Raw genomic sequence first — 13,220 nt, 5'->3', positions numbered from 1 at the left:
TCAATCCTAGAATATGGGTTTTATAATGAAAGAGCTGAGAAATCTTTAAAAAGGAATATAAACACAAAGTATGTCCAGAAAATGGTCTCAGTCAACAGACAAAAGTCTAAAGATGTTTCCATGATTTCTTAAAATGTCACGGGGAAAAGTTTTAAAGTAAACACTCCCCTGCAGCATTTGCAACCCAGGTATCAACACTAAAAGTGAAAATAATGATTTTTTTCATTAGCTGGTCAGAGAAATGCACATAGTAAGATATGAAAAGGACACAGGAATTTTTAAAATTTTCCATTTTTATAATGAAGAATTTTTAGTAACATAGGTAAGAACCCCCCCCCCCCATAAAATTTAAGTTGACAGTATCTTTTTCACTACAGTGGAGCAAACAGCACTGCTGTGTGTGTTTCACAGTATAAGTCACTACATTATACATAGACACCATAGGCTTCTACATTAGGAACACTTTCCTCTGAATCTGGTATCTGATTTTACTCCATGATGACAAAATTTCTCTCAGCAGCTCTCTCCAAATGCACGCTCTGATTTCACAAATGTGACACTGACAGTCCAGGTTCTGCACAGGGGATCTCCATCTCTGTAAGAGGCTAGCAAAACTTGACTATTTCACTATTTTATATCCAAAAATTTCAATGCTTTGTAACACCTGATTACCAGAATAAAAGCTACATGGATATGCACATAAGTTACATTCATACAATTGCTGTTCACATCTGTAGACTCATTTCTTTGCATGTAGATTATACACTCACATCTCAGCTATGCTTACGAGCAAGGATGCTGATCAGCCTTGTGCACGTTAATTCCCTTGAGGCAGAGTGGGGGAGACCAAATCATAGGGCAACAACCTTTAAAGCGTGGCCGGAGGTGCAAGAGAATGACTGATATTTTCCCATTTATTTTTAAAATTCAGATTTCCAGTAGGGATAAGACTCTCCAAGCCATAAAAGTAATAACAATACAGCACTTAAATGAGCTAACGTTTACAAGATGACACGTTGCACACCATTGTCCTTCAGCACACTACAGAGCGACTGGTCGTTTCAGCAGTGACACGGGATGGAGAAACTCCTTTCTATGAAGGTCAGTCCTGTGTGCACACACCTGATGTTCCTGCTTCCCCCACTTCCCTTAATGGGGGGGGGGGGAGGAGGGGGCGGCGCATGTTGGGTCTGTTTTCAAGTCTTGCCATTTTGTACTGAGCAAATAAGAGTGACCCTCTCCTCCTCCCCTTCAAAGGGTGGTGCCTTCAATGAGAATTCAGTCTGGAAGCCCAGGTCAAGTCTCAATGCACTTGTCACTGCTTTGCTTTTTTCACTATGGTGCCAACAGCAGAGATAACTGTGGTTTTGGAGCCGCTTGCGCTGGTGGTTACTGTGACAACAGCTGGCAATGTTGCAGTGGTGGTGAGGATGGTGGGCTGAGCTATTGTTGTTACCGGGATGGCGGAGTCCCACTTACTCTTTCTCTTTTGAGCATCTGATTTGGAAAAACCAAGAGATACGAGTGTTAACATTAACAGCCATTGATCTTAACGATCCCCCTCCTTCTCAACCCTCAAAGAGCCATTGCCTGAGTGGACAGCATCTCCTCACCCCTATCTGAGGCAACTGGAACTTGGTCAGGAAGCGTTGAGCATAAACCTAATGGAACTTTGAACTCCCAAAGGCAAAACTGAAGGATCTGCACCGTTTATGCCCCTGAACTCTTAGAAAAAAGTGACATGAGATTCACTCTCTCCCCCAACACCAAAGTAGGTTTGGTTTGGACAGAAAACATGGATCTCCCCATTAGCACAGGGGTTCTCAAACAGGGGAATGGGACCCCTCAGGGGGTCGTGAGGTTATTATATGGGGGTCACGAGCTGTCAGCCTCCACCCCAAACCCTGCTTTGCCTCCAGCATTTATAATGGTGTTAAATATATAAAAAAGCGTTTTTAATTTATAAGGGGGGGGGGAAGTTGTCACACCCAGAGGCTTGCTATGTGAAAGGGGTCACCAGTACAAAAGTTTGAGAACCACTGCATTAGCATGGAGGTATAGCACTAACTGTCAAGAGTCATTATCCAAATTACAACATCAAGTTGTTCATCTCCTCTTTTCCCAACCCTCTCCTCAGGCTCTGGGGAAAGACCTGTTCAAGAGACACTCAACATACAGCAACAAATTCCATTAACCCTGGCACAAAGAAATCCTTCCCTTCCCGAAGCTACTGCCAAGCCTTCCTACCAGGAAAACCGGCCAGCAACCCCCAATCCCAGATACCAGTATTAGTTAACACCAAGGCTACCAACTCCTGGCAATCTGCCTTCTTTGGGCTGGTCTACATTACTGCTTAGGCTGATGTAACTTGCGTTGCTCAGTGCCCGCCCCCGAGCAACGCAAGTTACATTGACCTAAGCACTGTCCACACCGGTGCTATGTCAGTGGGAGACGCTCTCCCGCCGACACAGGTTCTGCCTGTGGAGGTGGAGTAATTATGCTGACGTGAGAGTGCTGTCCTGTTGACATAGCTTGTCTACACCAGATGTGTTACAGTGGTGCAGCTGTGCTGATGTTGCGCGGTATCTTAGACTTGTCTTGTGTGTCAAGGGGATGGAGAAGAAAGGGGACCTCTAGGGTTTCTGGGTAGCATGAGAGGCAAATTGCATTGCAGTTGTGGGAATTAAGTTTGAGGTCGTCAAATGTATTTACCTCCAACAGCAGTGCTGACTGTTGTGGTTGTGGTGGATGAAGCATTTGTTGTTGTGCCCTTCTTAGTGCCAGTCACAAACTCAATCTAGAAAGGAAGAAGAGGTGGGGGGGGGGGAAGAACAGATGTTAATATCTAGGTCTTCTTCCCTCACTATAAAGTTATTCTTTAGATCCAGAACATAGCAAGGTATTAAAAGACGACAATATAGGTGAGGTAATATTTTTTTATTGAACCAACTTCTGTAATAAAAAGTTATTACCTCACCTACTTTGGTCTCATACATCCTGGGACCAACAATGCTACAGCACCTGAGCAAACAAAGTATAAAAACATTTATTGGGCCATCCCACTTATCATTGGTATGTTGGGGAGAGAAAAACCAAGTACTCCAAAATGTACCAGTTATATCCATTATGAAAATGTGTAATATGAAGATTCTCCATGTGTAGACAGATCAAAAAGTTTGGTACCATCCTTAATGGACAGATCAGGACTAGAATCCTGGTCTGTACAGACATATTCTTACAAATAATTTCTTCAATGAGAAACCAAGATAGAAAAATAAAAGCTGTCCTAGAATGCAAGTCCCCGCATGCATGGTTTACAGAGACTGCACCACAGAAGGAAACCTAGCAACAAGGGCCACAACAGCCTGCAATTACATACCTATAAGTCTACAGCCATGGGAGATGAGGGGGGATAGTCACAGGTGACTGTATTGCTGTGCATAAAGCAAAACAAGAGGCAAACAGAGATGGCTATAAAAAAAGTTTGCTGCAAAAATGTACTCGTTGCCAAAAAAGCATTCTACAAATCTGAAGTGAGATCTCGTTAATTAACTATTTGGATATGATTTCCGAATGCCAGCCACTAATCCAAGCGCCTCTCCATTTGGTGGGGGTGATGTGAAGTCCTCCAGAGCTATATAGTGTTTTAAATGCATTGACTCAATTTCCTAAACACGCAAAGACATTTTCAGGTATCGCGGGGTTGATATGGGTCTAGATATAGTCAAAGTGGTAATAAGAGAAAACAAAACCCAGGCCCGAGTTCAGCATGATTTGCTGGGGAAATTAAGCTACGTTAGGCTGCGTGACTAGAGGCATAGTGTGAAAGACTAAGGACCTAGTAGTTATTTACAGAGTATTGGTGATCTTGTATTTGGAATACTGGGTGCAGTTATGCATACTCTGATTTAAGAACATTGACAAAATTGGACAGGACTCAAGGAGCAAAGGCAATGGGGCCTTGAGCGAAACTGACCTACAAGGAAAGGCCAAAAACCTAAATCTGTACAGTTTGGCAAAGAAATGAATAAGGGGAAGATGCCAGAACCGTCTAAAAATACCTAATGGTCAATACAAGGGGTAGTACATGGAGGAACATGAAGCAACGGAATGAATTTGAGAAAAGAACAAATAAAGGCTGGGAGATTGATCTCTAAATTCCATAATTCTGGATTTATTACCTTTGTGCGCTCCTTCTTGGCCTTTTCCAGTTTGTCCATTTCAATCTTCTGTGCTTTGGCTAAAAAAGGTTGATACAAGAAGTTATAAAAAGCAGGAGATTCAGCAAAAGGAGTAATTCATCTCCACAACAGTCCCCTTCCCCTCCCCAACAATCAATGGGCAAGGTCCCACATTCAGAAAACTATTGAATCAGCTATGAAATAAAACTTTCTATCAAGGCAACATTCCACTTATAATTTCTTCAGCCTCTTCACTGCAACCAGAGCCTGTTTGTATCTCAGACCAACAATTTTAAGGGAGGGACTCTCAAAACTAATGGAAACTCAGGAAGTTCTAGGTCCGTCCAGCCAAACTGGACTAGTGCCTAACCAGAATGCAGCAGGCATGTTCCATTCATTCAAAAGGGTGTTCAGTTAAAAACGGTTGCTAAAGCTCCCGCATGATTCAATAGCACTGATAAAAGGGATAAAAGCTGTCGGAGGGATCAGAAAGAACTTAAACATATCCTTAAGATTACCTAGTGCCTCATAGTAGGAGTCCTCAGACCACCCATGAGGGTCAAACATGTCCTGAAAGAGAAAAAGTTTAACATTTCAGGAACTTGTTTGAACAGCAAGCTATACAAAACACTTCAACATTTCACTCAGCATCAAACATGTACTTCTATTAAAGTACCACAAGGAAGAGTAGGAAATATTCACTACAGCTCTAAATGCCCCTCTCTCGTATCCCAATCAGACATAAAAGGTTCATATGCAGTGTAGTTGTAGCTACATTGGTCCTAGAATATCAGAGAGACAAGATGGGTGAGGTAATATCTTTTATTGGACCCACAGAAGTTAGCTTATGTAATATCTTTTATTAGCCTAAGAATCAATGAATCTCTTATACAGACGTCCCAAAACTGCGGGGCACGCCCCCCAGGGGGACACGGAGGAACATTTGGGGGGTGCAGCAGGTGCAAGCCAGTCCTCACAGGGGGTGGGGAGGGAGCACCACCCAGCCCCACCCTAGCCCCATCCCAGCTCTGTACCCGGCCCAGGACCCGGCTGCTGTTCCCTACAATGGCCCAGCAGTGGCTTTGCTCCTGGCCCCGCTCCTGCCCCCAGCCTTGGCCCCTAGCTGCGGCTCCATTCCTGGCCTTGGGCTGAGGCTGGGGCTGGGAACAGAGCTGCACCAGGCTGCAGGCCCAGCTGCCGGCCCCCACCACAGCCTGGCTGCAGCTCCTCCACGCCCCCCCGCCCAGACCCACCCCCAGTCTTGGCCCCCTTACCTTGTACACATGACATCCCCCCCGCCCAAGCCATAACCCTGCTCCCAGCCCGGGAGAGAGGTACGTCATGTTGTGCTTTTCTAAAGACCAATATTTTTCAGGTGTGAATAGTCAAATATTTTACAAGATGTTGAGGCTGAAGGGACTAACATGAATGGACACCCAACTCCCAGGTGCCTAACTGTCTTTGGCTCCTTTTACAGTCTTAGCCTGAAGCTAGATATGTTCCTGGTACCATTTTCCATCTGACAATTCAGCAATTTGCAGGATTTGTACCGGTTATGTCATTTCAGTGAGTGACAGATGCACTAAATATTTCTCATTGCAAATAGACACTTGTTTCCCAAAATTTCGGCCTCCTGAAAGACTGACAAGTCAAAGTATAATTTTACCTACACCACTACAAACTCTCAAATTAGCTGTCCCCAGCCACAGAATTCAAAGTCTATATTGCAAAGCTACAGCTACTGGAGTTCACTGTTACACAGAGCACATTTTACTCCAATGCAACTGGAAATCAAACTGCAGACAAATCTCTAGTTGACTATTTCCGTCATCAGCCCTGAAGTACAAAGCCCTAAATGACCTGGCTGAGAAAGAGGACAGAACTGATGAGAGCTTCATGTACCCACCCCATCTCCCAGGAAATCTTTCACTCTGCTTACCTTGGGATAATTCGTACCAAGTTCGTCGATGGCACAAAACTGGATCAGCTTTTCATAGATGCTGAGACAGAAGAACAATTATTTATTTCTAGCTTTTCCCTGCCTTTCTTCAAGTTTAAGCTCATTGGAGTCGTTGGTACAAAGAGGCTGGTGTTCCTTTTCAATGGCCCAGGTGCAGAATCAGAGTGCAAAGAGTAACACTCTGAAGACCCATGAACACCACCACAATATGCAAAACAGGCCATAAACCCTGGTTATTGCTCCCTCCAACCAGAGATTCATCTCTAACTCCCAACCCAAAACATACCATCCACAGAATCATACCTAAAGCCCCACACACTTGGTTTTAAAATTTGTGTTTTAGTTGTGGTTACATGGATCTCCAAAGAGTCTCATACTCACTCATTTTTGAGATGTTTTTCTAGATCCTCTTGCTGATTTCATGAGCAGTAACAGCGTCTATTGCTCGACATCCCCAATTTCTGATAGGACTCTAATGGCAGGGACAACGAGTCTTGGGATTAGCTTTCATGTGGAGTTGTAACCCCAAAGGGAAAACTCACCTGGGATTACGAAATTCCTTCTTCCTCTGAATGATGTAGTTCATGTCCATGCCCTCTTTCATCTTCCTATCGTACAACTTTTGAATCTTATCCTAGATAAAAAGGAAACAGTGTAAGAGCCAACACCAAGTAGTAACACACAGGTAGGAGATATTCAATATGCACGAACATGGTTGTCTTATTTCTGCATAGTTAAACCCAAAATGGCCCTCTCCCACCTTAGAACAGTAATTTTTCAGAGGCAGGAAGGCTGAAGCAGGCACAGCATCTGGGCTAAACTGCAGTGACATTGACTCTTCTCAGACTCACAATCAAAGATCACTCTCCCCTTCCCGCATAATCCACTATACAGTGTGGGCTATCAAGCTCTTAAAGGAGCAATGGTGCCTCCCTGCTTTGTAGGTTCACTTAAGTCTCCCTGCAGCTGCAGTGATGGTAGAAAGAGTTAAACAAAACAAAACAAAGCAAAGCAAATTAAAACCACAACCCCGCTTGTTTCAGCTCCCAAGGGGAAGAGATGGATTAGTTCATTGGTTTTCAAACTGTGGTCCACACACACTACATCTAAGATTTCCAAAGGGGTCGGCATCTCCATTTGAAATTTTTGAAATGCAAAAAGGTTGAAAACCACTGGATTAGTTCCATGAAAAGGTTTTGTTTCACATTGTTTACATTATGACCAACATGCCAGCAACACACTTGGAAAGAGAGAGAAACAAGGGAAGAGTATCTCTTTTAAAAGGTATGGGGGGGGGGGGGGGGGAAGGGGGGGAGAAGAAGAGGGAAGCAAAGCGATGACATGTATCTGGGTGGATGATCTTGATAAGTACAAAGCTTGATGAAGAGCTTTTAAAGCAGCCAGTGGCTTGACATGGGCAGGGCATTAGCAATGCAATTAATAGATTAAGTTCTGTCCCTCAACAACAGTTCAGCCCCTTAATAGGACTTGAATGGTTCCTTATGATTATGTCCAATCCTGGAGATGATTCAAGGAACTTCCCACCTCCTATGCTAACAGTGAAGCATTAAAGCCACTATCCCAGCCTGGAAGAGACTGGGTTGGGGGCAGGGCCAGGTTTCCAATTAGGCACATGCCTAGGGGTGCTGGCATTCTAGACAGGCCTTCCCTCTCTCAAACTGTGTGCAACACGAAGATCAGCTGTAGGTGGGGGGGGTGCTGAAGATGCTGTGCCTAGGGGCGCGTAATGTGTAGATGCGGCCCTGGGTGGGGAAGGCACAAAAAGTGAAAGATCCCTCTCACGTCACATGTCCTTAAAGTCTTTCCTCTTATTAGCAGGACTGCTCACCAAGTCGGACTTACGAGGCTTTAGATTAACAGTGCAACTGAGATTCAGAGTCCACACAAGAATTTCTCCACTAAGTTCCTGAGACGATTGGCGACATCCCAGAAGGCTGATTTGGGAAAAAGCAGCCAGCATCAATGCTCCTCTCTGAGAGCCCCTAAAGTATAGATCACATGAGAGTACTGGGGGGGAAGGGGGGGAATTAAAGCCAGGGGCAGTAAGAGGTATGCCAACAGCTCAAACTGGGCAACCAGCATTCGTACAGAACAGTGCAATTCAAGTGTTTAATTCTCTCATCTATTCTCAAAATCTCAGATGTGCAACTGGAGAGAACGGTCACTGGGCTATCCCAAGAAAAGGACATGGCTCACTGCCAGATCTGGGTAGCACAAGGGAAGGGGAGCAGAGTTTTGCTGGAAATCTAACTTGGCTGCTCTGTGCAAACAATGTTATCTGCAGGCATTGTTGATGCTGTCCACGGTCAGTGCCATGCTCTTGGTAACTACCCACTTGTGAATGCCTTTGGGCATAAGTGTCTGGTTAGGTGAAAGTGACCTCTCCTTGGAGGTCCTGCAGCTGCACAACGTAGGGAGTCTTCCAGTGAAACTTGAACTGCTTGGGAAAGGCAACTTACACAGATTCAGAAGGTTGGAAATACTGGATATAATTACCTTTCAAAAGGAAGGCCTTGATTTAAAGAAAACTGCATCTGTTTTGCTCAGCAGGGCAGCATAAAATGTTTGAAACGCGCTCCCTATTCCAGTGATTTCGGGCAGAGTGTCTGACATGGAGCACAGAAAGCAGAAGAGGGAAGATGCACTTTCAACCCTGAATAACCCGGGAAATGTAGTTACTTGGTAGGTTTTAAACTACAATCGGTATTTGAATCTTGCACAAAAGGAAGTCATCCTGCTGCTAAGCAAGGTGGTTTGTGACACTAGCACTATGGGGGGGAGGGGAGAACTTACTTATAAAGCTAAACTATTTTACAGGAAGTGAAATTCCAGAGACTTTACAATAGAAAATTAAGATCTTGCGGCTGAAACCCAAAATTTGGAGGCAGGAGATACAGATTCATATTCCCTGCTCTGCCACTGACCTCCTGTGTGACCTTGGGCAAGTCTCTTAAACTCTCAGGTCTCAGTTTCCCTTTGTGTAAAATGGGGATAATATGTCCCCAACTCAAGGAGGTCCCTTCCAGCCCTGCATTTCTGCGATTCTATGTGTAGCAAATTTCACTACAGTTTACACAAAGTAGCAAGATCCTTGGATGAAAGGTCAAGTATCATCAGGTATAAAATTGCTATTTCCTCAATTAACGTTAAGCTTTTAGGTTAAGTTCTACACAGACAGTGAAGTCACACAATTACCCTATTAACATGTCCAAAGGAGGTACCACAAGTTTTGAGAGAACAGTTGCAACAATCACTGAAAATTCAGCCTCTAAATCTGAAGTGTTGATAGCACCACCAAGATGGAGTCCTCATATTTAGAATATGGAACTTCCACAAAGCAAAGAACTAGTGGGTCACCTTGAAAGTAGGAAAGAATTTCCACTTTGCATAGAGCTTTTCAAGATACAGCATATTACAGAGATAAACTGACCAAGGGAAGGTAGAGATACCAATGGAATAAAGGACAGTTTATTTCCAAATCTCCAAAGTATGTCAGGCCCCCCCTACAGAACTGAAAAATGTTTTAGTTGTGCAATTTGAAAAAGGCAGTTTGCTCTGCTTGCAAAACTGGAGCGAGTCTCCATTCTTTAAGGTGGTTTGGGGTAGACATATTCCACACAGGGTGGAGACAACTGAGAAAGGAAATGGATCTGTCTTAATTTATCAGATCTTCGCACCAGTTTACTGCATTCCTCAGACCTATGCACTCTTACTCATTCACTGATGTCACACCATTAAAATCTCTTGCAGTACAGAACAGAACTAATAATGGGTGCGTCAGGTACAGCACACAAAGAGGATGCATTCTGTACTGTGATTCAAAACGACTTACTAACCATTACAGGGTTGTAACTCACCTTTTTGAGGTTTCCCCACAACAGTTCTTCACCACTGTGCCATCTTAAATTGTCCACCACTATTAAACCTACTAGCAGTTGGCAGGAAACAGCAGCCCCACACCGCCTTCATTTACCTTCCCCAATCTATGGCATGCAAGAATGGGGACCACTATTAAGTAATATTTGAGGTCTTCTTCCACTTGTTCCAGGGAATAACAGTTTTGATACACAAAGGGGCTGCTACACATTTCTATGGACAGCTCTCCCAGATACACATATGAGTAGAGGCTTGGAAGAATGAGATTTATCAGTAAATGGTGATAAACAGATTTCACCATACATACACAAATGGATGAAAAATATATTTCCAAGGATAATCAACATTTACAAATAGGCAAAGAAAGAAAAATGCTGCTTGAGAACTTTAGAGTTTGATTTAAGGCTATTTACTTTGTATATTCTGACATGTGATGTTGATAATTTGTGTTCTAATGGTTATAAAGCTTTAACTTTTTGTATCTCAAAGTCTATTGTAATTAAATAATTACTGTCTGACCCCACCCCCAATTTCCCACAACTGTGAATCTTTAAAAATAAATGCTTAAAAATATCAAAGTTATCAGTCAAAATTATGTTTAAAAAAAATCAAATTCTGCTATGCCTACATATGCACTAAACCCACTATCAGTAGATAATTCTGTTCCTTTGGCATGGAGTTAAGTTGATGACAGCACCTCGCCTACTAATACGATAAAAGATTGCATTAGCATCAGATGCAAACAAGCCACTCTTCATCACAGGGTAGCATTAACAACAATTATACAATTGTATGCATTCTCCTGTCTCCCCACTAAATCCAGCTCCATATCTGCCTCAGAAAGGAAGACAAGCTGGGCGAGGAAATATCTTTTTATTGGACCAACTTCTGTGTGGCTCGGACTCTCTCACCAACAGAGCTCTTCTTCAGATCTGGGAAAGGTACCCACAGCGTCACAGCAAAACGCAGGAGGGTCCCAGAGCCTGGGTTCCAGCCCAAGCCCAAAATGTCTATACTGCAATTAAACAGCCCTGTCGCCTGAGCCCAAGTCAGCTGACACAGGCCATCAGTGGGTGTTTAACTGCAGTGTGTACATACCCTTAGAGTTAAAAAACCCCGTGGAAATATGCTACAGTTAGATGGGAGAGCTCTTACCAAGTGTGGAACCCAAGCAAAAATGGTAGTTTCTTGATTTAGAACAGAACCCACCACTTCTGAATTTCAGCGCAGTACTGGCCAAGACAAGATCTGGGCTGTGGTATGCATTCCCACACTATCAATTTATTATTCCTGGATAGCTCTGGAAGCAGGGCAAGAGTTACTTACACAGATTTTTTGTTTGCATAGTACATTTCTCCATCTAGTTAGAAATGGGGAGTTAATTCGGTTTCTTTGAAAAGGCTTAAAAGCAGCTAAGGTGATAAATGCAGTTCCTTTCTATTCAATGAATATGTCATTTTGCCCAGTGTTGGGTGAAAGACCTTGCTGTAGTGCTCACACTGAAGTGCGGTAAGCATGCTGGGGAACCTTAACACTGCATTTGACCTGTATGAGATTGAGGAAAAAATCTCTCTCAGATGGTTTTGATTCTGTGGGAATCTCTTTTGCTGCATTTTACCAGCTCTTAGGATGTTTGGTTAACTGAAATTTCAGACAAATCCTGAGAGATGACAAACTGGAAGAGGGTTTGTACCTACCTGTAAGTGGTTTGAACACCTGCCTGGGGGTTCTGGAGGGATTTTGATCTCATCTGGAGACATATTTCTTACTCGCTCTGAGAAGGAGGCTGCAATGAAAGATCAGGACATGAGATCCGGCACCACTGCTAGCAATTTAAGCCGACACAAGTCATGAAAACTCATTTTACACCCTCACTGGCACTATTCTGTCATTCTGTCAGGATTGGCAAAATGGGGAGAAAGCTGCAAGTCAGCACCCAAGGAAATTTGGCAATTTTGTGCAAGGGGCTTGAGACTAGGAGTTTTGCAGACTGAAGGCTGAAGAACATTGTCAGAGACGTGCGTAGGAAGCTCATGCAGCACATGCATTCACCTTACACGATGTCTGGCTCTGGCCAGTGCTTAATCCTTCACTTTCATGAACACAAGAATTCATTTAGTTGCATTGTGAAAGGCAGGTGATTTTCCAACTTTATCTACTGCCCCTTCTATTCCAAAGTGGCTAGCAGTTTGCTTTTTTAGGGAGCGGGGGGGGGGGGGGAAAATCAGACAGAAATGGCTCTGCAAGTACAAGAACAAAAGCTGTTCAAAAGGCATCATTCTATCCCAGCACTGTATGCCACCCTATGCACTGTGCTTCACTTCCGCACCAAACTGTGCACAACAATTACTTGCAGTCTTGCTCTGAAAGATTCAGATAACGTGCTGTCTGTAGCCAGAGTCTTCCCCCTGCCCTTCAGCATATAATCTCACAAAGAGTGTCATACTGTGAAAGTGAAGAACCAAAAGGAGGAAAAACCTAAACTAGCCCAGATTATGGTCTGTTAGTTTTGGAAGAGACCCAATTTGGACTCTGCTTATTTCAGGACAGCATGTTTACATCGAAATGATGCAGGCTGAAAACAGGCACACATCTCCAACAGTTGCCAGGAGTTACCACTCACAGCTTCCATCTTCATCTTAAAGTTAATATTTTCTTAACAGATGCTTTGATTTCTATTTATGGGGTCAGATTATTACTAGAAAGAGCAAATCATTCAGTGAGACTGATGACCGAGCAGTACAGGTTTGACACGTTGTTCCACAGCTAATTTTTAATGCTGGTCTCCATCAGTATGGTATCTGTGCGCTTTACACATTCAAAAGCGCAGTAAGGCAGAACACCAGGCTCCCATGTGAGCTGCAGCTCTACCTCTCAGCTAGGAAACCAGGATTGAATCAGTTGGGAATGCCTGGACAAAGATGCATCTCATAGCAGATTCTGAAAGTGGCCAGGTTTGAACTTTATCTTGTTTCCACAGGGAACAGATTCCAGAGTCATGGACTTCCTAATGAAAACACTTTCCGCCAGCACCCACAAGTTATGTCACTCTTGAGACATTCACATTTGTGATTCCACAGCTACAAGAAAGAGTTGATTAAACTGCAGCTCCAGAATGTCCAAGTTAAACCCTCTTTGATTAAAGCTCAGAAGGGCCCCCAAAGGACAGACAGTATAGAATC

At 43.6% G+C, this 13,220-nt stretch overlaps 1 protein-coding gene across 3 annotated transcripts in view; it reads right to left on the bottom strand.

Annotated features, from left to right (window-relative positions):
• Positions 1-13,220, bottom strand: part of SAP30BP (SAP30 binding protein) — a 58,093-nt gene continuing 44,873 nt past the window's right edge. For 2 of the 3 annotated variants that reach the window (XM_024214123.3, XM_024214122.3), the window contains 7 exons: positions 11,736-11,824; positions 6,684-6,775; positions 6,121-6,181; positions 4,700-4,751; positions 4,182-4,240; positions 2,713-2,797; positions 1-1,497 (listed from right to left, as the gene is read on the bottom strand). In XM_024214123.3, coding sequence (XP_024069891.2) covers positions 1,316-1,497; positions 2,713-2,797; positions 4,182-4,240; positions 4,700-4,751; positions 6,121-6,181; positions 6,684-6,775; positions 11,736-11,824 — 620 coding nt within the window. In that variant the 3' untranslated portion in view covers positions 1-1,315. The remainder of the gene's footprint in view (positions 1,498-2,712; positions 2,798-4,181; positions 4,241-4,699; positions 4,752-6,120; positions 6,182-6,683; positions 6,776-11,735; positions 11,825-13,220) is intronic. The other variant, XM_024214121.3, reaches the window with a different exon arrangement.

This window comes from Terrapene carolina, unplaced genomic scaffold (genome assembly GCF_002925995.2).
Source record: "Terrapene carolina triunguis isolate 2854851 unplaced genomic scaffold, T_m_triunguis-2.0 Scaffold192, whole genome shotgun sequence".
NCBI lineage: Eukaryota > Metazoa > Chordata > Testudines > Emydidae > Terrapene > Terrapene triunguis.
Note: the sequence above shows the minus strand (reverse complement) of the source record. Positions and strands in the feature narration are given on the sequence as shown.